The following is an 18,896-nucleotide window of genomic DNA, read 5'->3' on the forward strand; positions in this document are numbered from 1 at the left end:
ATTAAATTATAATAATTATTTTTTTCATCATATTTAATTATATTAGATGGTCGAATTTAAATATTTTTATTAGAGATAAAATTTTAGAGGATTGAAAAGTCTATCCAATAATCTAAAACTTTATTTTTAATAAGGATTTTTAAATTTGACCTCTAATGTGATCAAATAGGATGAAAAAAAAATAACTATTGTACTTTAATTAATATCACACGGAGATTAAGTGTTTAAATTAAAAATACCCGGAGGCTTTTTAAAATTGAACTAAACTATAATAAGTAAAATACAATTAATCCAAGATTTTTTCTATTATATCTTTAGATGAATCTAAAGCCAACGAACGCTAAGTCGACTACATGCCTAGAATCCAAAAAAATTAGGGACAACGCCCAACGGAGACTGTTGTGATTGACAACACAGAAGGAAGAGGATATGAGATCAGGTGTAAGGAGGGTGGATTTGAAAGAACAAGGTGGGAGTTTTGGAGAGAGAGGGGGAGCGGGAGAAGGAAGAAATGGGAAAACACCTCTCCCCTTTACTAACTATTTGGTTGGAGGAGAAAGGAGAAATCAAATGTAGAGGAAGGAAGTGGAAAGAAATCGCCAACGGCTGGGGACGAGAAGTCCTCCTCGTAGGGAGGGGAGAAAAAAAGACCCAAAACTCGAACATTTTACTTCGTTATAGCCATCCATCGGAATCATCCAAAATGAATTGAATTAACTCTCACTCGGACATTATAGGTATAGGATTCCATTGAAATAAAAATTTCAAATCCGCTCCTGAGAATTCCAAACAGGTGTCGGTATCTGAAGAATTTTCCTTTTTCTTTTTGTTTTCTTTCTAAAAAGAATATGATTTTACCGTCGTCCAATCCGGTTTCACCCGTAGCCCGCTATTCTCGTGCCGATCGAACTCGAAAATGCCAAATGATGAAGTCAACAGCAGTAATGGATTTAGACGGACTTGCCCATTAATTTACCGTGGCATCACCGTGGCATTTACGCAAAATTACCGTCATCGCCAGACGCCAGGCCACTATCCTCTGAAGTCTCATCCCAATCCCGTTACGTAAATATATAAAATAGTGATGGAGTTTGGAAAGAACACGCCTTTTATTATCGCGGCCGCATCCGAGGGAACGCTCAAGTAGGCGGAGAAACGAGAGAATAGCCCTCTCCGATCTTTTCTTATCTATCGAGTAAGTTTTTCTCTTACTCGATCTTTCCCTCTCTTTTTTTTTTTCGTAAATTTCTGCTTTGATTAATTTTTATTTGGGATCTGAGATTGGGATGTTTTTGGAGTAGGCAATGGCGTCCGATCCCAAAATCTACGGATTCGAGGAGGTCTCGAAGCACGACGCCACCAAGGATTGCTGGCTCATCATCTCCGGGAAGGTATTCTCTATCCCTAAAATTCGATCTGTTATCTTTCTTCTTCTTCTTCTTCTTCTTCTTCTTCTTTTCTTCGTGGAGAAGCTTTGATACGGTCTGTTGGCTATAATTATTTTATCTAATGATTCCAAAGATTAGGTTTAGATCGGTGAAGGATTTAGTTCATTGGTAGAGAACTAAAGGGAAGTGGAAGGGGAAAGACTAACTTTTCCTTCTGTCCTTTTTTTTTTGGATGCGCAAGAGAAGGCAACTGAAAAGCTTCTCCCTTTTTCTCCCCCAAAATTCACTCCGAAGAGTAGAAACGTGTTTGCGCTGGGGTTCCCCGGTTAGTAGGATAATAGAATAATATATGAATAGATAGACCAAAGACATGACCCGAATAATTAATCAGTAATTCCTTCTCCTTATTATCTTCATCCGAGCACAGTTGTGTTATCGTGAGATTGGAGTCATGAAAATGACAGCAAGCATGTCATTTATACGATATGTTGCACTTCTAAAAGAGGATCTTTCAGATCACTTCAACATGTCTACTGTTTCATCTCTTCTATCTTCTGTTTGCATCTCAGTTCGCTCTGTTCACCAGTTACTTGATGGACATATCAGAGTGAATTTTATGAATTGTGAGGAGTTTGACTGCTGATTGTTTCGTGAATACTAACAGAGTTTTGTGCATGCTGCATAGTAGCACATTTGACTTGGATGTATCATTGTTGTATAACAAATAACTGTACTTATATAGGTTGAGAAAAATGTCTGTGAATGCTACAGTCAATAAAAGGTTACACGCTGGTATTAGGAAAAATGCAAGATGCTTAAAAGTTTCATAAGTAAATCATTTATGCATGTCTGGTTTGAAGTTTCATGATGAAATATGATTTTGTCATCTGTCATGTGATGAGAAGATATTTTGTTGTAGCCTACATATTGTGACTTATATAGTGAATCAACTAAGTTTCACATAGCAAATGTTCTACTTCATATGCACATGAGAAAGGCTTGGTCATGCTTGTATTTCTGATTGGATAATAATTCTGACCATACAAAACTAACCCTTTCTGTAAACATATGCTTGTTCTGTAGGTGTACGATGTCACACCATTTATGGATGAGCATCCTGGTGGTGATGAGGTCTTGCTGGCTGCAACCGGTTCGAATCCTGTCCTTTCTTTTTGTTTACCTGCAGCTTTCTTTCTCCGCTCTGCCATTGTTTTCCCCTTATGTTTGTTGTATTAGCTTTTTTACTTATTCATGTCAAATTGTCAATATGTGTGTCTTGAGGAATGTAGCCTGTGGAGTTCCTGTGATGTAATCATAAAGTTCAAGCTCATTATCTCCATATAATCTATTCAGGAAAAGACGCAACAAATGATTTCGAAGATGTCGGTCACAGCAATTCTGCAAGGGAGATGATGGCCAAGTACTGCATTGGGGAGATAGACTCTTCTACTGTTCCAACAAAGCGAACATTTATTGCTCCTCAACAAGCACCTCACAATCCGGACAGAAGTTCTGAGGCCATGATCAAAATACTGCAGTTTCTTGTGCCCCTTCTGATCTTGGGTTTAGCCTTTGCTGTCCGACATTTTACCAAAGCAGAGTAGCTTCCTTCGACCATTTTCATCCAGTGCGTCTGACAGTGGATCAATTGATAGTGCCTTGGTCTATTTAGAAATAAGTGAGCATTCCCACCATTTTAGTTGTTCCAATTGGCTGCATGGAATAGTTGCTGTGATGTTTATTATAATACCTTGTGTTCTCTATAATCCTTTGCACTCCAGAGTTAGTGTAGTGAGCAGGAAGAACCGTTGTTGTGATGCTCGAAGTTCTTCCATACTACCGCAGCCACTATATTTATTGTTTGCTTCTGTGGTTGAAGGCCACTAGGATTATGCGATGTTACTAGAGATGGCAGATTGTTTTTCTTATTTTCTTTTTTCGCCGTTTTCTACACCTCCAAAAGATACAATTCGTTTTTATTTATTTTTGCTCTACTTTCCCCCATAACTGATATTTGCATAGCTTCTCATGCTTGGAAGCGTGCAATCATCAGCTTAGTACACCTTGTGTGGATGCACACTTTGCCAACATGGTTTGTATTCAACTTCTTTTAAAAAATTAGAGTGAAGAGGTGAGAGCATTGTCGATTTCAATCACAAATAATTGTCTTTGGAAAATATTATTTAATAACTTAATTCAATGACTTCGCTCTGCGCACGGTTTTGAGCATTGTCTTGGTAGTATTTAATTTAGAGTAATAATTCTTAATGACGCACGTAACTTAGAACCTAGACCAAATAATTTAATATATTAACTACAATTTGATAAAGTTTAAATACTTCTGTATCTAAAGAGGAAGGATTATTTATTTGCTTACTAATGCCTTTGAAACAGGTATAGATAAGCACACCGTGGTCCACAGAAGAAACTTTGTATCCAGTTAAATTTGCAGCAGCAATATACCTTGAAAGCACGAAATGCACACATGCTTCCGAACGAAATAGGCCGCAGTTTGTTTTCTCAAAAAAACAAAAAAATATGGCTACAGTTTTAACTACTGCATTATATTACTAAGGATTTTTGGAAATAGCATCGATATCCGAGCCATAGAAATAATATCCTGTGAGTTGTATATTCATGTAACCACAGTAAGCACCAAAACGTATTGCATCAGTTATATCATTACAGGGTGAAGGTGGTTAATTCCTTTATAAATATAAAGTTATTTTGATTTGAACGAACTGTACATACAAGAGAGGTTACCATCTTGGATGTGAAACACTTCCTGGGTGCCTTCCATATGGTATTTAATAATTTAGAATAGTCCTAGTATAACATTTGTGCAATTGATGTTTGCGTGTGCTAGGAACCTGCTTCAAGCTGAAGAACATTCTCTTGCTTGCCTCTAATGAAAAACGTCAGTTCTGCAGGGGCTACAACTAACTTCAACCACTCTTGCAGCTCCTCGCCTTCCACCTTTTCTTTCTCTGCACAGAAAGAGATACCCGGAATTCAGAAAAGTACTTCACCAAATCCATGAGCACGATAAGGGTAACCCTAAAATCTCCTTACGGCACCACAAATGATGAGGAATTTAGAGAAATGATATTCAAAATTTCAAACTACAGTACCTGACAATTTCTAATCTTTAACCTCAAGAGGAATAATTTTTTTCAGTGTTCAGAATTTCAAAAGGTGTGAAACTCAAACAGAATAATGATTAAAGGCTTAAAGCTTTAAGAATGATATAGTAGAAGAATATCATACTAGAGTTCAATAGTATATATGCAAAGGAGGCATCTAAACGAACAGATAACATGTCTGATGATAAAAGAGAATTGTATATAGATTCCTTTCAAGGTAGAAACATAAGAGAATTGTATACAGGTTCCTTTCAAGGTGGAAGCATTCCTTTTCATCTATATTCTCATTATATGGAAAGAGAACAAGAGGCAAATATTGTGGTTGACTCATGCATATAATCAGAAAATGCAGGAGCATTTTCTTGTTATGCATATTGTATGGGTAGAAAAGAATAATTTGCAGTGAACGGTAATAATTAAAATATTAAATAGCAGGCAAATGTTTTAAAGTCAACCTAGATATTTCTATGATACAACTTCTACAAACAGCAAAATAGAGCATCTCGAAGGATGCTTGTTGCATGAACCTATAATGTTGTTTTAGGAAGCCTACTAGTATTTACAAATATCAATTCTGTCTAGTTGGAGTACAGGCAGTTAACCTAGGTTTCATCAATTTTATATGGGCCTTTACCAGGAATGAATATCTAAAATGAGGCCCAGCATGGCCAAAATCAATAAAATTTGCCCAAGACAGTCATTTATAATTACTGAAGCTCAGTAAGACATTCAGATACCTTCTAAATATGCTCCAAGCCCCTCCAAAACTGTAGGATTGGCACGAATGACAGAAAGAGCTACTTCAAGCGCAGATTGCAGTAGCATTTTTACCTCCTTTTGAACAAGATCCACTAGATGCCCCTGTATATTCAGATTCAATGGACTTGTCTTTGGGAAAAAGTTCAACTACATGACTAGAAAAGATGGAGAAAAAACCTGATCCCTTCCCCATGGAGATGCTCCACCAGACTCATCAAGGCCACCGCTAGACAATGTTGCTAGTGATATTGGACCAACAGTCGGATTCAGGCCATATTCAGCCACAGCTTTATAGGCCATGTCAGTTGCTCGCTTTATATCATCAAGTGCTCCAGTTGACACACGGCCTGAATAAGAAACTTCTTCTGCTGCACGCCCACCAAGAAGAGTGACCAAGCGACCATGCAATTCATCAATAAAGAGCAAATATCTGTCCTCCGTGGTAGGAGGGGTGTATGTAAAACCCAGTGCACCTCCTGACCTCGGCAATATACTCAATTTCTGGTAAAAGAACATATATATATATTACTCTGTAAGAAATAAGATATCCATCAACTTAATTTTATTTTATCACCAAAAAAGTTGCTTTAGTAATAAACCTCAACACGTGGCTGTCCGGGGAGCAGATTTGCTACTGCAGTCCCCACAACTGCATGCCCAGCTTCATGTCGTGCAACAACAGCCTTCTCACTTCCTCGTAATTTTGCATGTTTCTTCTCTATACCCTAAATATCCGTACACTTTCAGTTTATACTATTCAGGTATCTAAAACATATCATTGTAAAAGATAGATTCAAGATGAAAAATAAAGAGACACATTTTTTAGGAGGCCAGGCAAGAGTTTCTTGTATCACGAAGCATAGTAACATAAAAATCCCATAATAGATTTATCAACATTAGAAGGGGCAGAAACTGCTGACGGTGAACACCATGATAAATCTTAATATTAATAGGCCAAACTATTTACTAGTGCTTCTATTCAACTTCTAAAGACAAGCTTATGACAATAAAGAATGATCAACTCTTTCCTACATAACTTGGTAATTCTAGTAAAAGCCTTGAAATTGCAGCCAATAGATATCTGGGAGAACATATACATGTAATTCCTGTTAGTGCCCTACACTGGTTCTTACTTCTTACCACCTAGGAGCTTAAGCCTACCACCTACCTGGATATTGTGTTAAAATAACTCTCCAATAAATTAACATAACTCTCGATAAAATACATGATAAAAAATATGCTGAATGATCAAGCAAAAGATGCCGATAAAAATGCTACCTCCATTTATAATGGAGAAGTTCTATGTTCAAATTAAAACCAAATGATATTTAGAAAAAACAACCTCATTCACATATTAAAGAAAAAGGCTAATCAAATTGGTCATTAATAACAGGCAACATCTCTATGTTAAATCTACTGAATAGTAGATAGGGGAACAAAAAGATCAAATATGTACTTCGATTCTTATATGTGACAGGCACTATCTTGTTATACCTGTAGAGCACATATCAACTGCGAACAAACTCCAAGAGTGGAACATCATCAATTAGGTGTTCTGACACTTTCTTTTAAACCATGAGTATGTTACTGTGTTACACTATATGCTGTTAACAAATGATAAAAATGGGGGGCAGTCATTGTAGTTTTGTTTAAGTGCCATCTTTTTTATGTCCCCAATTAATCACATGCTGAACGTGGGAAAAGATCTTTTAAAAAGAGATGCACCTGAATCCGAGCTTCACAGATATTGTGGGGTATACTCTTAACATATGTTCAAATTTCTTCCTAATAGTTTTTCACAGATAAAGAAAAAGAAAATATGATTTCAGTCCAGTTTATTGAATAATTGTTCTATTCCTTGTATTTATTTATATAATGACAACCACTTGTTATTCGAATTAGATTGAGCTATCCTAAAAGGCTAAAAAATGATTTGTGAGTTTCAAATTTGAAGTGAAATGGGTCTTCTTAAAGATGAGAGGTACCATCATTCATGTAGGGAATGTAAAATAATGGTTTGTTAGGTTGTTTCAGAGAGAGTACTGCAAAACATGTGAGCAGATTTTTGATTGACATCTACAGAAGAAAGAAAATGCGAGAGAAATATCTCTATTTTATTCAGACGCCAAAATCCCCTTCTGAATTAAGGCAGCAATAGAAAATAAGACTGATTCACAATTACATACAAGTACATCCCTCCTTATATACACACAAATAATTAATTTCTGTTTCGTAGGTGTCTTCTTAATGTGCATAACATAAGGTTGGAAGCTAAAAAAACAATGTCCATAGAGCATCAATTGTAATATAGCAATAAAAAATTGAAGAGGTATATAAAAGTACAAAAGCTGAAATACAAAATATAAATAAAAAAATCTTTGAAAATTAAATGAATAACATACAGCTATTGAGCGTTCAACTGCAAGAATGAATTCAATCTTTTCCACAACTTCTTTATTTGCCCTTCCAGCTAACAAAGCCGCTTCATTTACCAAATTTGCAAGGTCTGCTCTGTGTAAGGTTTAATCAAAAGATTTGTAACAACCAGTCAAATCAATGGAAAATGGTCATCTTAAAAGGAAACCCAAACAAAAAATTCTTACCCAGTAAAACCAGTAGTCATAGATGCAATTTCACTGAGATCTACATCTTTCCCAAGCGGAAGCTCTTTTCTATTTGCATGAACTTTTAAAATAGATTCTCTGCCAAGCCTATCAGGAGTTTCAACCTGTGATACAAACATGAAAAGTATTACAACGCCACAGCAGAACAAGAATCTTGGTCAATAAGCTTATCATATTCAATGTTTTACGATCTATACTAGAAACAAAACAGAAAATACTTACCATAACTACACGATCAAATCTTCCAGGACGGCGAAGTGCGGGGTCCAGAACATCCGCACGATTAGTTGCTCCGAGGACTATAACCGCAGAGTTGCTGTCAAATCCATCCATTTCCTAAATCATGAATAACCAAGGTACTTTAAATAGTCAAATGAAGAAATGACTGAAGACAGATTGGAACAAAGAAATAACTTTTCTGCCTTCTTACAGTGAGCAACTGGTTGAGAGTCTGCTCTCGCTCGTCATTGCTGACAATGCGAAATCGACCATCACGGCTTTTTGCCACAGCATCAATCTGCATTTTGAAAAAAAAAAAAAAACAGAAAAGCTGACAGCATAAGAGATATGAAAGGATGGATCAGGACTAGCCAATCACATAACAATTTAATTTCACCTCATCGATAAAAATGATTGATGGTGCTTCCTTTTTTGCCCTTGAAAATAGATCACGCACTCGTGAGGCTCCCATACCAACGTATAGCTCTACAAATTCGCTAGCTGAACAACTTATGAAGGGAACTTCAGCTTCACCAGCTACAGCTTTTGCCAGAAGAGTCTTACCTGTCCCAGGAAGACCCACCTGTAAATAAACTACAGTTTAAGGAAATGTTCCCGAATAAAGTTTGAAGCATAAGGATGTCATGTTTGGTATTAGTTACTGATATCTAACCAACAAGACTCCTCGAGGAGGTCGAGCACCAAGACGGGTATATCTTTCTGGATTCCTAAGGAATTCCTAAGCATAAACAGAAGAAAATTAATATGTTATTCCTCCTGTCTTAATCCAGAAACCTCCAATGAGAAGGAGATAAAATAATGAATGAGACCTAGCATACCACAATTTCCTCCAGCTCTTCTTTGGCCTCATCTACACCAGCCACGTCAGCAAAAGTGACTACATCAGCCTGTTCTGATACTTTTGCTCCACCAGAGCCTGAACTCTTTCTATTCCTCAACTGGCCTGCTGTATGCTGAGAATGTGAAAGGAAAGAGAAGAACTATAGTTGTTAGGGAAAATCCAATTTCCAATAGAGTGTAGAATGGAGTGGATTCATCTGAAACCTGAGAAAAGCTTATTGGGAAGCGTTGCAGAATCCCAGCAAGTAATGCAATATAGAAAATAGCAACCTACATGAAAGACGAATGAGCCATAGTTAGAATATCTATGAGAAAGTTCCACAAAAGGGATTCTAATACATGTAAACTTATGAACACATGTTGATTACTATCCAACTTTACAGAAAAACAGCAAGCTCAATTTTAGAGGATTTTTTTTTCAGCAATTATATATAAGTATATAACTGCTTGTAAGTTTTCATTGATCCATCTACAGTAACTTGAGCATTTCGCTCTAATGGATGGCCATGCCAAGTAAGATAAGTTGTGAATTGCATACTGGCAAAATTTGTCAGAGCTTTCAGAAGTTCTATCTTCTCTACGATATTTCAATTTTCAACAATCCTACTAGCACTTTTTTCAACAGAAGGAGATGATAGTCCACAAACCATTCAGCGTGTGGGATCACCAAGACAAAATCTTTGAATAAAAAATACATATACTGCATATTTTCAGGTCATAAGAGGAAATATGAAAATGGAACTTCCCCCAAGTGTCGGACATTAGATTCCTTTAAAAGCAAATCACCTATATCTGTAGTCTGCCCTGTATATCCTAAGCACCCCTGTATATGCAACATCAATAGGAGATCACCTTCTTGAAAGTGACTCTTATCTGATAGTAACAACAGTCCTTTTCACATTGTGTTAGAAGATGGAAACTAGACCGACATTGTAAAGGTTAGAAATTTAATAACACAGTTAAATAATAGATAAAGTTTTAAATGCCAGATTAAGAGGGGAAAAAAGGAAATTGCCTTGGCATAAAATTGCGAGAGAATAGAGTATACCCTCTAACAGCCCTACTGCTTAAATTAACCATTTCTTCTGATGCTTTGATAATGAGAAAGCATCATTCAAGAGAATTGGGTCCATTAGCAGAAATGATGGTTTTAAAATCATAACCCATATGGCCCCTTATAGAACTAGTTTACTGGCCTAAAAGCACAAAGCAACGAGAAGAACCAAAATTCTTACCAAGGCTGAGTTCAAGAAACCACCCGACCTTTTGTCTGGCGAGCCAAATTCGACCTGGTTCTCAAGCATCTTCTCGTAAGGTGTCTTAATATCCCCTGGCCGAGTTGTCGTATACACAATCCTCTTTGTCGGGGCCACATTCCTAATCAAAGCCTCCGCCTCTTGCTGCGTCCTGCTTCCTCCTCCCCCCTCCACCTCCGACCCTCCCTGCTCTGACCTCAACCTGAACATTATATGCACGCCGTCCACCTCCACCTTCTGCACCTGATCATTACTAATCTTACTCAAGAAATCACTAAACGGCACGCTTACGTAGGTCGGCGGCGGCCTTGGCTCGGAGCCAGGGAGGGGAATCCCCGGCCGGAGAAGCCGCATAGCGAAGATAACAATCCCGAGCTGGAGAAGCAGAACGCCCATCTCCTGCGCCTGGATAATTGGCTGCCACTTCCACCACCACCCGCCCTTCCACTTATTCTTCCTTCGAGGAGGAGAGGGCGAAGACGCCGACGCCGGCGCCGTCGAGGGATTATGAGTCGAAGCTGGTTTCTTCATCCCCTTGCTATTCTCCGGCGACGCCTCGCTATTATTTTCCCCGGGAGAGCCATCCCCGCCCTGCTCACACGAACTCTTGGCGCGAATCTTGGACTTATCCCTCCACTTCCGATTGCGGAGAATAACGTCCCCAGAATTGAACAGCGGCGCGGCGCTATTCCTCCGAGACGGCGTCGATGAGAAGCGAACGAGCTCGACGGAGCGGTTTCGAGAGGAGCAGCAAGGGAAGAAGAGCGATCGATTCCTGCTTGTGGATTCTTTGGAGGAGGGGAAGCAGTGGGGCGTTAGGGCTTGTAAGGATTCCATTGCTCCAGCCATTGGTGATCTCGAACCCTAGAGATCCGGATAAAAAGGTGGATAAGATATATTTTTTTCCTTCTTTTTTTATCCTAATGCGGAGAGATGGAAGAGAGGTGGATAGAGAAGTCGGCGAAGGAGGAGGTGGGGACACTGTTCGGAATAGGGCCGCGTCGTTGTTATTCCAAAGCGGGAGACTTATCCAGTAGGCAGGCAGGCAGGCAAGCAGGCAGGCAGGCAGAGCGACGTAATCAAGTGGTGGTCGTGGTGGCCTGGTGCGAGTGGATGCAGTCCAAAACCAAAAGAATCCAACAAGATGGATTAAGCTTCCGAAAAAAATAATTTAAAATAAAATAAAATTGGACGGTCTAGTTAAATCAGAGACCGCTGTCCACAGGAGGCGTTGGTAAACTAGATCTTTTCCTCTCTTTTTTTTTTCCTCTTTTACATATTACTACCTACATTTAAGTCGTATTACAAAACACTCGATTCTTTCAAATTCCACTATTTTATTTTAAATGATAAATAAATAAAAATTTATTCTATTCTTTCACCCAAAAAAAAACAAAATGTTCTTAGATAAATTAATGGTTTGCCTACGGATTTCTTATAATTAACCGGTAAAATGGTAGGTTTGAAGTAGTCTAATAATTGTGACATTAAAAACTTTTGAGCGGCAATTATGTAAAAAAAAAATAAAAAAAAAACTATTATGAAAGATAAAATGACAAAGAACAAACTTTTAGAATTTACTGCATGGATGTGTTTGGACGTAAAAAGTGAAATTAACGAAGTAATATTGGGAAGTGAAATGATCTCAAAATAACTTACTTCATAAGAAAATAAGTTATCAATTTCTAGTATTTAGTGAGAACAGACTGTGATTTTTTATTTGATTAATAAAAAGTGAAAAACAAAAATACCCTTCAAGCTTGTTTATTTGTGTATATTAATGTACCTATTTAAAATTTCGGAATTATATATAATTGCCACTAAATGTTTTTAAACTATTATAATTGCTATTAAAATTATTGTATTCTTTCAAAAATCATATTCTGTGAGTTGAATTTAATATTCATAATTAAAACCAAAGTTAGATTAAAAAAATAGTTTGGCTTGTAAATTGTTAAAATGGTTTCAAAGCTATCAAATATTTATTCAATATCACAGTACAATTAAAAAAATAATCTCCGTTTTTATGGAGGAAAAAATCATTAATAAACATTCTACACTCTAAATTTAAGAAATAAAGAGTATTTTAAAAAATCATTACCAAAACACGTCACCAACGCTTCTTTGCTTCTTCTTCTACTTTCTCTCTCTTCTGCTTCTGATTGGCTCCTTCGATTCCATTCACTTTCGCATCTAACAAAGAATGGCGTATGCTTCTCTCTCCTCCACTCCTCGCTCCTTTCTTCCACTCCGCTCGGTTCTCCCGACCATGGCTTCCTTCCACTCCCCCAAACCCGTCGCTAACCAGCAACTCCAAGACCCCTCCCCTTCGTCGTCTCTCGAGATCATCGGATCCCGCCGCCATCTCCTCTCCCGCTTCCCCAGCCTTCAGAAACCCTACACGCCCTTCCCCGTCGTCGGCTGGAACCGCCACGTGGAGACCATCTTCGCCGCCTTCTTCCGCTCCCTCCCCGACGTCGCCCTTCGGCGGGAGTGCCTCCGGACGAGGGACGACGGCTCCGTGGCGCTCGACTGGGTCTCCGGCGACGAACGGCGGCTGCCGCTCGATTCCCCGGTGCTCATTCTTCTGGTGAGGTTCTTATTCTTCTTGCCGTGATGTAATGTAATAGAGGCATAGAGCATCGTCATGAGTAGAGTAAGTCGCCAATGCAATCAACGGTTTTGTGTTCAAAGATGGAACCTTGGAATTAGAGGGAATTGCTTGAGGGAAGAGAAATTATTTTTAGGAGTATTAGATAGTGCTAATGCTATTATTAGTATACTGCTGAATTGCATTATTCCTGAATTAACTGTACCTGATTTGGAATCTTTTTCTATTTCGGTTAAGAAAACTGTATTCTCATTGGTCTCGCCTGCGTGAAGATGCTCGTCTGATCATGGAGTTGTGATTTTATCTGCAGCCTGGTCTAACAGGAGGCAGTGATGATACTTATGTGAGGCATATGCTTGTAAGAGCTAGAAATAAAGGATGGCGTATTGTGGTATTCAACAGTCGTGGTTGTGCCAATAGCCCTGTAACGACTGCCCAGGTATTTGTGATATAGCCTCTACAGTAGTAAATTTTATTTCTGAAAAGAAAGAGAAAACTATATGCTTCATTGTGTATCTCCTTTACGTGGAATGAGTGATCACAAGAGAGACAAGGTTCCAATGCCTCTCAAGTCTCAAGTCTCATCTGTGGATTTAGTGATCAGAAGATGAGCAATTTCTGTACCATATACTTCTGTCTGACTTGTTATATTGAGTACTTAACCTTTGTTATGTTTGGAAACATGCTGCATTCAATTGCTTACCTCGTAATGACTATTTAACCATGTTCTAACAGGTATAGGGATCCCCTATCGATTCAGAAGTAAAAAAAACTGACCAGATCAAGATTCTCATTTGAGTTCTTCTCTAATATGCAGTTCTATTCAGCTTCATTCACAGCAGATCTTTGCCAAGTTGTCGATCATGTTTCTACATGCTATCCTAAGTCAAATATTTATGCTGTTGGCTGGTCTCTTGGGGCAAATATTCTTGTCCGCTATCTTGGTCAGGTAAGTTTTGTTCTTTTTATAATAGTGAGAAAGGCTGCATGATAAATACCTGAGTACTTCTTTCTATTGACCTTGCACTGTGATTGTTTATACAATTCTTATCTCATTGGAAAGAATTTGCAAGTTGCAATTGACAGGGAAGACTTAGGGCAAAGTATGGCTGAAATGTTTAAGTATGATAATTAGGAATCACTTTAATAGACTGATGTCAATGTTACACGAATCTTTTGTTTCTTCACCTTTTTTTTAGCATTTCGTATAATTGCATGATCTATGTGATTGTCAAATGACTCGAATGCTCACCATCTACTATCCTTTTCATGGTAATATTGCCAGCTATTTGCATAACTCAAACTTGAGAAAGCTCATATTTTGAACTATATAAACAACTAAAATAATGCTAAACATTGCCATGTAGGAATATAGGATAAGCACCAACTATCGGCTGTTACACTTTTTCTATTAAGTGCTACAATTTTTTTAATGCTGTCTTGTTGATTTGCATGCAATTTTAATATTAAGTACAAATAAAACAAAAGGATGATTGTTCAAATTAATCAGAACTGCAGATTTCTTGTGTTTTTACTAAAATGAATGGGCATCTAAAAAATAATTATATGCACCATCCTCCTTCCTTCAAGATGTGCCAGTGAGCACCTGAGCTTTGCTGTCGTCACAGCTCCTTGTCATCCCTTGTTTTCTTTACTATTACTTCTTTATGGTTTATGCTATTAATTTTGATGTATATTTCTTTTCTACTTATGCAGGAATCTCATAATTGTCCTCTTTCTGGGGCAGTCTCCTTATGTAATCCTTTCAATCTGGTAATCGCAGATGAGGACTTCCATGTAGGCTTCAATAACGTATATGATAGAGCTCTTGCTAGAGCTCTGTGCAACATATTCAAAAAGTAAACCCTGTTATGCAACTTCTCATTTGATCCAACATAATGATTTCATAAACTGATAGGTAATATATAGTTGATTCAACATCTGTCAATTGTCAGGCATGCACTACTGTTTGAAGGTCTCGGTGGAGAGTACGATATCCCTATGACAGCTAATGCCAAGTCCGTCAGAGATTTTGATCAGGGGTTAACTCGTGGTATACATCAGCCTGATTTTATGACCACTATTTCTATGGCCTTAACATTTCAGTTAGCAGGTTCCTTCCACTAAGGAGCTTCTAAATGCTTGCAGTTTCATTTGGTTTCAAGTCGGTTGATGATTATTACTCCAACTCAAGCAGCTCAAATTCAATCGAGCATGTTGCAACACCTTTATTGTGCATACAGGTAATATAGGTAACTTTTTATGCTACTTTTGTTGAACAGTTGAACTTGAGAAACCAAAGGCTGGAGGATGTGAAGTATTAGTTCTATTGAGATGTCAGATCTTCAGCTAAAGAAAATTTTCACAATAATCTGGTGAAAAGGATTCAGCTTATATCAGCATGGTTATATGATGGGAGACATCTGCTGGTCACTGTTCCAGCTTTATGCAGTAGATTTGATTCTAATCATGGTTGAACTGCAGTAATAATTGTTTATGCATAGGTTTCAATAATTTATTCACTAAATAAAATGTCAAATGTCGGTAATGTTTATAAATAGTACCTTTACTAATCTTTTAAATTTTAATGCTATTCCTATTTCCTGTTCCTTAATATGCAGGCTGCTAACGATCCAATTGCACCATCTAGGGGAATTCCACGTGAGAAAATCAAGGTACTTTTTTGTAGTGCTAGACTACTATCTTTTCTAGTTATTTATTTTCACTTATGATTGGACTGCCGTATTATATGTTCTTTTCTTTTTCTGAAATTTGATGAAACCTTCTTTTGGGTTTTTGAATGTATGGTGCTTATTTGCGTATGGATACCATCGATAAATGAAAATTGCATTATATACCCATCAAATTCGAGAAATTTACATAAATACCACCCTGTATTAATATTTTCAGATATAGGCTCCCATCGGGATTTCATGTTTTATATTTAATTGTCATATATTTTGCTACTTCTTACAAATCCATACAGAGGGGCATACCTTTATCTTTTGATGGCTGGTCATTAGCATTGGAGTTATACCACACTGCACTTTTCTGTTTTTTTATTATTATTATTTTATGAATCTTTTTCTTACCCATGATCTCTTGAACTTGCTAATTACTGTCTTTTTTCTCATTTGTAGTGCATGAAATTTTGATTCTAAAAGAGACTGCTCTCTTCTCTTCCTATTACAGGAGAATCCAAACTGTCTGCTGATAGTTACTCCGCAAGGTGGGCATCTTGGTTGGGTAGCAGGGTCTGAAGCTCCATTTGGAGCTCCTTGGACTGATCCTGTGGTAATGGAGTTCCTGGAGAATCTGGATAATGAATATGCCAGCGGAACCAGCAACAGTTTCTGGAATGAGCTACATGATGTTCCACAATCGTCAACATCTGTAACTGTTAGCACACAATAGGCAGGCTTGACTGCTTCTAACAGTGCAATTCATACCATTCCATTTCATGTTTGATTCCACATGCTCATTTGCCATTGAAAGGGTCTGCCGTCAAGGGTACATCTTCACTCTTTCTCTTTTCATCCATCAGCTCTCTACCTATTTGAATTTGAAAAGCAAAATCCATTTAAATTAAAATAGAGAGTTACAATGTTCTTTGTATACTCTACTGACATCTCTTGCCTATCGTTAGGATATTCCATTGTCCAGTTATGTTGTGGAATTGATAAGAGGACGCCAGAGGTAGATACACAGAAGAACATCTTATTTTGTCAAGGTTCTCTGACCTCGGGGTAGAATCTATAGAATCCTTTATATACTTTATCCTCTCCCTGCATTTTTCTCTTTGGGCTCTCATTTGTTTAGCCCATTCTCATTCTTCTTTATAAGCAATATGTTATATGGAGTTGTATTATTTATCATGAGATTGTCATTTGGAATTAAATTGTAAAGCCACAGAATTGAATGGCTTTTCACTGATAAGATTGTCCTCCAAGTATCAAGAGCTCCAGCCCGTTTTGATACCGGAGAACCCGCGATTCGTCTCATATTGGTGGCACTCCAGTTCCACACACTTCCAAAATCTTTTGAGCGCCAACTTATTAGAAAGGACGGTCTTTCCTTTCTCACTATAGTGAAAAAAATTGTTAAAGAGTTTGTACTCAAGAGAGGAATCATTTATGGCCACCTCGGTGGTTCTCAGATCAGCCATGCGGAGGAGAGAGTTGCATCCATATGCTTCTTTCCCAAACCCTTCTCTCTCTCTCGTCTATTCGTATAAGATAGATCGAATCCAACATCTTATTCTCCTGCTTGCTCTTTCTACTTTTGTTGATCTCGTTTTAAGTTATACTGCTCTGGAACGGTACCTGTTGCACAATTAAGTACTTGAATTCACTTTTGAGTAAGTTAATATAATTTTTCAGAATTCCATTTTACTAGTCTTATTGCCCTTAATATGTGATACAGACCTCTTATCCTCATGCCTACGTTGTGCAGTTATCTGGCAACATAAAATCTACATGGATAGCTTCTCACTTGGCTCATAAATGGGCAAGTTTGGCGAGACCATTTAGGTAACAATCTGTGGTTCTAATCTGTAAAGATTAGTATTTGCCAATGCTATAAAGTGGTTTTACTTACCTTGTTTTGTGTAGTGGTTTTCAGTACAAAATCAGCTTCTAGTGATGTTATTGGGATTGATTTCAGGAACTACAAATTCATGTGTGGCTGTTATGGAGGGAAAGGTTAAACCTTTATCTAACTAGCAATAAACCAGTGACACTCTAGCTTTATATCATTTCTATCATGTTTGTTAAGTACCGTATCCATTTGTTGTTGATATGTGTAGAATCCTAAAGTAATAGAGAATTCTGAAGGATCTCGGACCACCCCATCAGTGGTTGCCTTTACTCCCAAGGGAGAGCTGCTTGTTGGAACTCCAGCCAAACGCTGGGCTGTGACTAGCCCAACGAATACATTTATCATACTCACAGAAAAACAGACAGATATAAGGTGGTGCTCTATCTATTACCCAGCATAGATCAAGTACAGAATAACAACCGTAACTCTCACAAAAAGCTATATTTTTTGTCCAATAGATTGAGGAATATGTATGCTTTGTTTGCCTATCTTTTGTAAAGTTGTTGATGATGAATCTTCTCCACTCTTGAATGCTTTTCTTCTTCACCATTTGTTGAAGAATAGATTGCTAAAATAGCTTGATCATTTAGAATTGGAAGGAGAATCCTCTGTCTCGTTCATCTTTGCTCTTCTACCACTAACTGTAAGCGAAAAGAGATTGGAGGAGATAACATTGAGAAGATGAAAGAAAAGCTTGATGCAGCAAATAAGGCAGTATCAAAGATCGGACAACACATGTCTGGTGGCAGCTCGAAGGGTGGTGGTGATCAGACTCCAGAGGCAGAGTACGAGGAGGTTAAGAAGTGAAGTAGTGAAACGTAATATTTGTGACACTTATAGTTGATGAGGAGCTAAATACCAGTCTTCTATTTGTTGTATATTAGGATGTGAATTGATTGCTGTATTTTGTTTTGTTTTATGAAGGTAGAGTATTTCCTAATTTCCTGTGCAAGATCAGAGTATTCCATTTTCTTCTGAAGGCTAACAGGACAGTGAAGATTTTCATAATATTAATGAACATTTTGGGACGGCAAAAATTACTTGAAAGAGAAGGAAATAATGGAAGATAGAGTGATTCTTAAATTTGACTCGAGTGAAGCCACTAGTACTGTATTTCCTTGATTAACATGGTTAGAGTTGATATTTAGTAAATTTTTCATTACGAAGCCACTACTACGTGTGTTTTGAACTTATGGTGACCTGTTACCATTTGACTAAAGTCAGTAAAATGTTTTTTGACAACCATAGAGATTGTAGTATTTTTACTAACCAACAGGACAGAGCTTAATTAAAGGATTTCATAATGTATGACAGTATGAGCATTTCGAGGTATTGAGTTTCATGGTTAATTAAGCTAGGCTTAAACTTGTATAACTTGGGCCATCCAAAGCCCATGCTATACCTTCTTCTCTTCTTCAAAACTAAGCGCTCTATTTATC

General features: G+C 37.6%; 3 protein-coding genes across 6 annotated transcripts; 2 read left to right on the top strand and 1 right to left on the bottom strand.

The window, feature by feature from the left end:
• Positions 1-956: 956 nt before the first annotated feature.
• Positions 957-3,316, top strand: LOC140784948 (cytochrome b5-like). 2 transcript variants are annotated; one of them, XM_073132586.1, is made up of 4 exons: positions 957-1,195; positions 1,302-1,391; positions 2,472-2,538; positions 2,742-3,316. In XM_073132586.1, exons 2-4 carry the CDS (start codon positions 1,305-1,307, stop codon positions 2,990-2,992), a joined length of 405 nt encoding a protein of 134 aa, XP_072988687.1. In that variant the 5' UTR covers positions 957-1,195; positions 1,302-1,304; the 3' UTR covers positions 2,993-3,316. The 2 variants fall into 2 exon arrangements, with proteins under 2 accessions (XP_072988687.1, XP_072988688.1); XM_073132587.1 differs by having other exon boundaries at positions 1,064-1,195; positions 1,299-1,391.
• Positions 3,317-4,070: 754 nt separating this feature from the next.
• LOC140784951 (ATP-dependent zinc metalloprotease FTSH 7, chloroplastic-like) lies at positions 4,071-11,274 on the bottom strand. Its single transcript, XM_073132591.1, has 13 exons — positions 10,230-11,274; positions 9,199-9,264; positions 8,973-9,107; positions 8,807-8,872; positions 8,531-8,716; positions 8,345-8,431; positions 8,137-8,250; positions 7,894-8,018; positions 7,693-7,801; positions 5,890-6,015; positions 5,468-5,791; positions 5,269-5,392; positions 4,071-4,375 (listed from the first exon to the last, which is right to left on the bottom strand). The coding sequence occupies exons 1-13, from the start codon at positions 11,097-11,099 to the stop codon at positions 4,251-4,253; spliced, it is 2,457 nt and encodes an 818-aa protein (XP_072988692.1). The 5' UTR covers positions 11,100-11,274; the 3' UTR covers positions 4,071-4,250.
• Positions 11,275-12,397: 1,123 nt separating this feature from the next.
• On the top strand, positions 12,398-18,397 carry LOC140784952 (embryogenesis-associated protein EMB8). 3 transcript variants are annotated; one of them, XM_073132593.1, is made up of 12 exons: positions 12,398-12,840; positions 13,172-13,300; positions 13,679-13,810; positions 14,578-14,720; positions 14,817-14,914; positions 15,010-15,104; positions 15,483-15,536; positions 16,054-16,371; positions 16,508-16,607; positions 17,314-17,390; positions 17,472-17,561; positions 17,666-18,397. In XM_073132593.1, exons 1-8 carry the CDS (start codon positions 12,454-12,456, stop codon positions 16,273-16,275), a joined length of 1,260 nt encoding a protein of 419 aa, XP_072988694.1. In that variant the 5' UTR covers positions 12,398-12,453; the 3' UTR covers positions 16,276-16,371; positions 16,508-16,607; positions 17,314-17,390; positions 17,472-17,561; positions 17,666-18,397. The 3 variants fall into 3 exon arrangements, with proteins under 3 accessions (XP_072988694.1, XP_072988695.1, XP_072988693.1); XM_073132594.1 differs by having other exon boundaries at positions 17,482-17,561; XM_073132592.1 differs by having other exon boundaries at positions 17,524-17,561.
• The last annotated feature ends 499 nt before the right edge of the window (positions 18,398-18,896 follow it).

Source organism: Typha latifolia, chromosome 3 (assembly GCF_019914945.1).
Source record: "Typha latifolia isolate L0001 chromosome 3, TyphaL0001v2, whole genome shotgun sequence".
Classification (NCBI taxonomy): Eukaryota; Viridiplantae; Streptophyta; class Magnoliopsida; order Poales; family Typhaceae; genus Typha; species Typha latifolia.

Bases quoted from the DNA above. Each gene is read 5' to 3' on its own strand.
- LOC140784951 (XM_073132591.1), bottom strand. From the start codon at position 11,099: ATGGCTGGAGCAATGGAATCCTTACAAGCCCTAACGCCCCACTGCTTC. The intron at 9,265-10,229 runs GTAAGAATTTTG...TCTTTCATGTAG, and splicing joins GTTTCTTGAACTCAGCCTTG to GTTGCTATTTTCTATATTGC. The intron at 6,016-7,692 runs GTATGTTATTCA...ACGGATATTTAG, and splicing joins CAGTTGAACGCTCAATAGCT to GGTATAGAGAAGAAACATGC.
- LOC140784952 (XM_073132593.1), top strand. From the start codon at position 12,454: ATGGCGTATGCTTCTCTCTCCTCCACTCCTCGCTCCTTTCTTCCACTC. The intron at 14,721-14,816 runs GTAAACCCTGTT...GTCAATTGTCAG, and splicing joins CTGTGCAACATATTCAAAAA to GCATGCACTACTGTTTGAAG. The intron at 15,105-15,482 runs GTAATATAGGTA...CTTAATATGCAG, and splicing joins CACCTTTATTGTGCATACAG to GCTGCTAACGATCCAATTGC.
- LOC140784948 (XM_073132586.1), top strand. From the start codon at position 1,305: ATGGCGTCCGATCCCAAAATCTACGGATTCGAGGAGGTCTCGAAGCAC. The intron at 1,392-2,471 runs GTATTCTCTATC...CTTGTTCTGTAG, and splicing joins GGCTCATCATCTCCGGGAAG to GTGTACGATGTCACACCATT. The intron at 2,539-2,741 runs GTTCGAATCCTG...TAATCTATTCAG, and splicing joins GGTCTTGCTGGCTGCAACCG to GAAAAGACGCAACAAATGAT.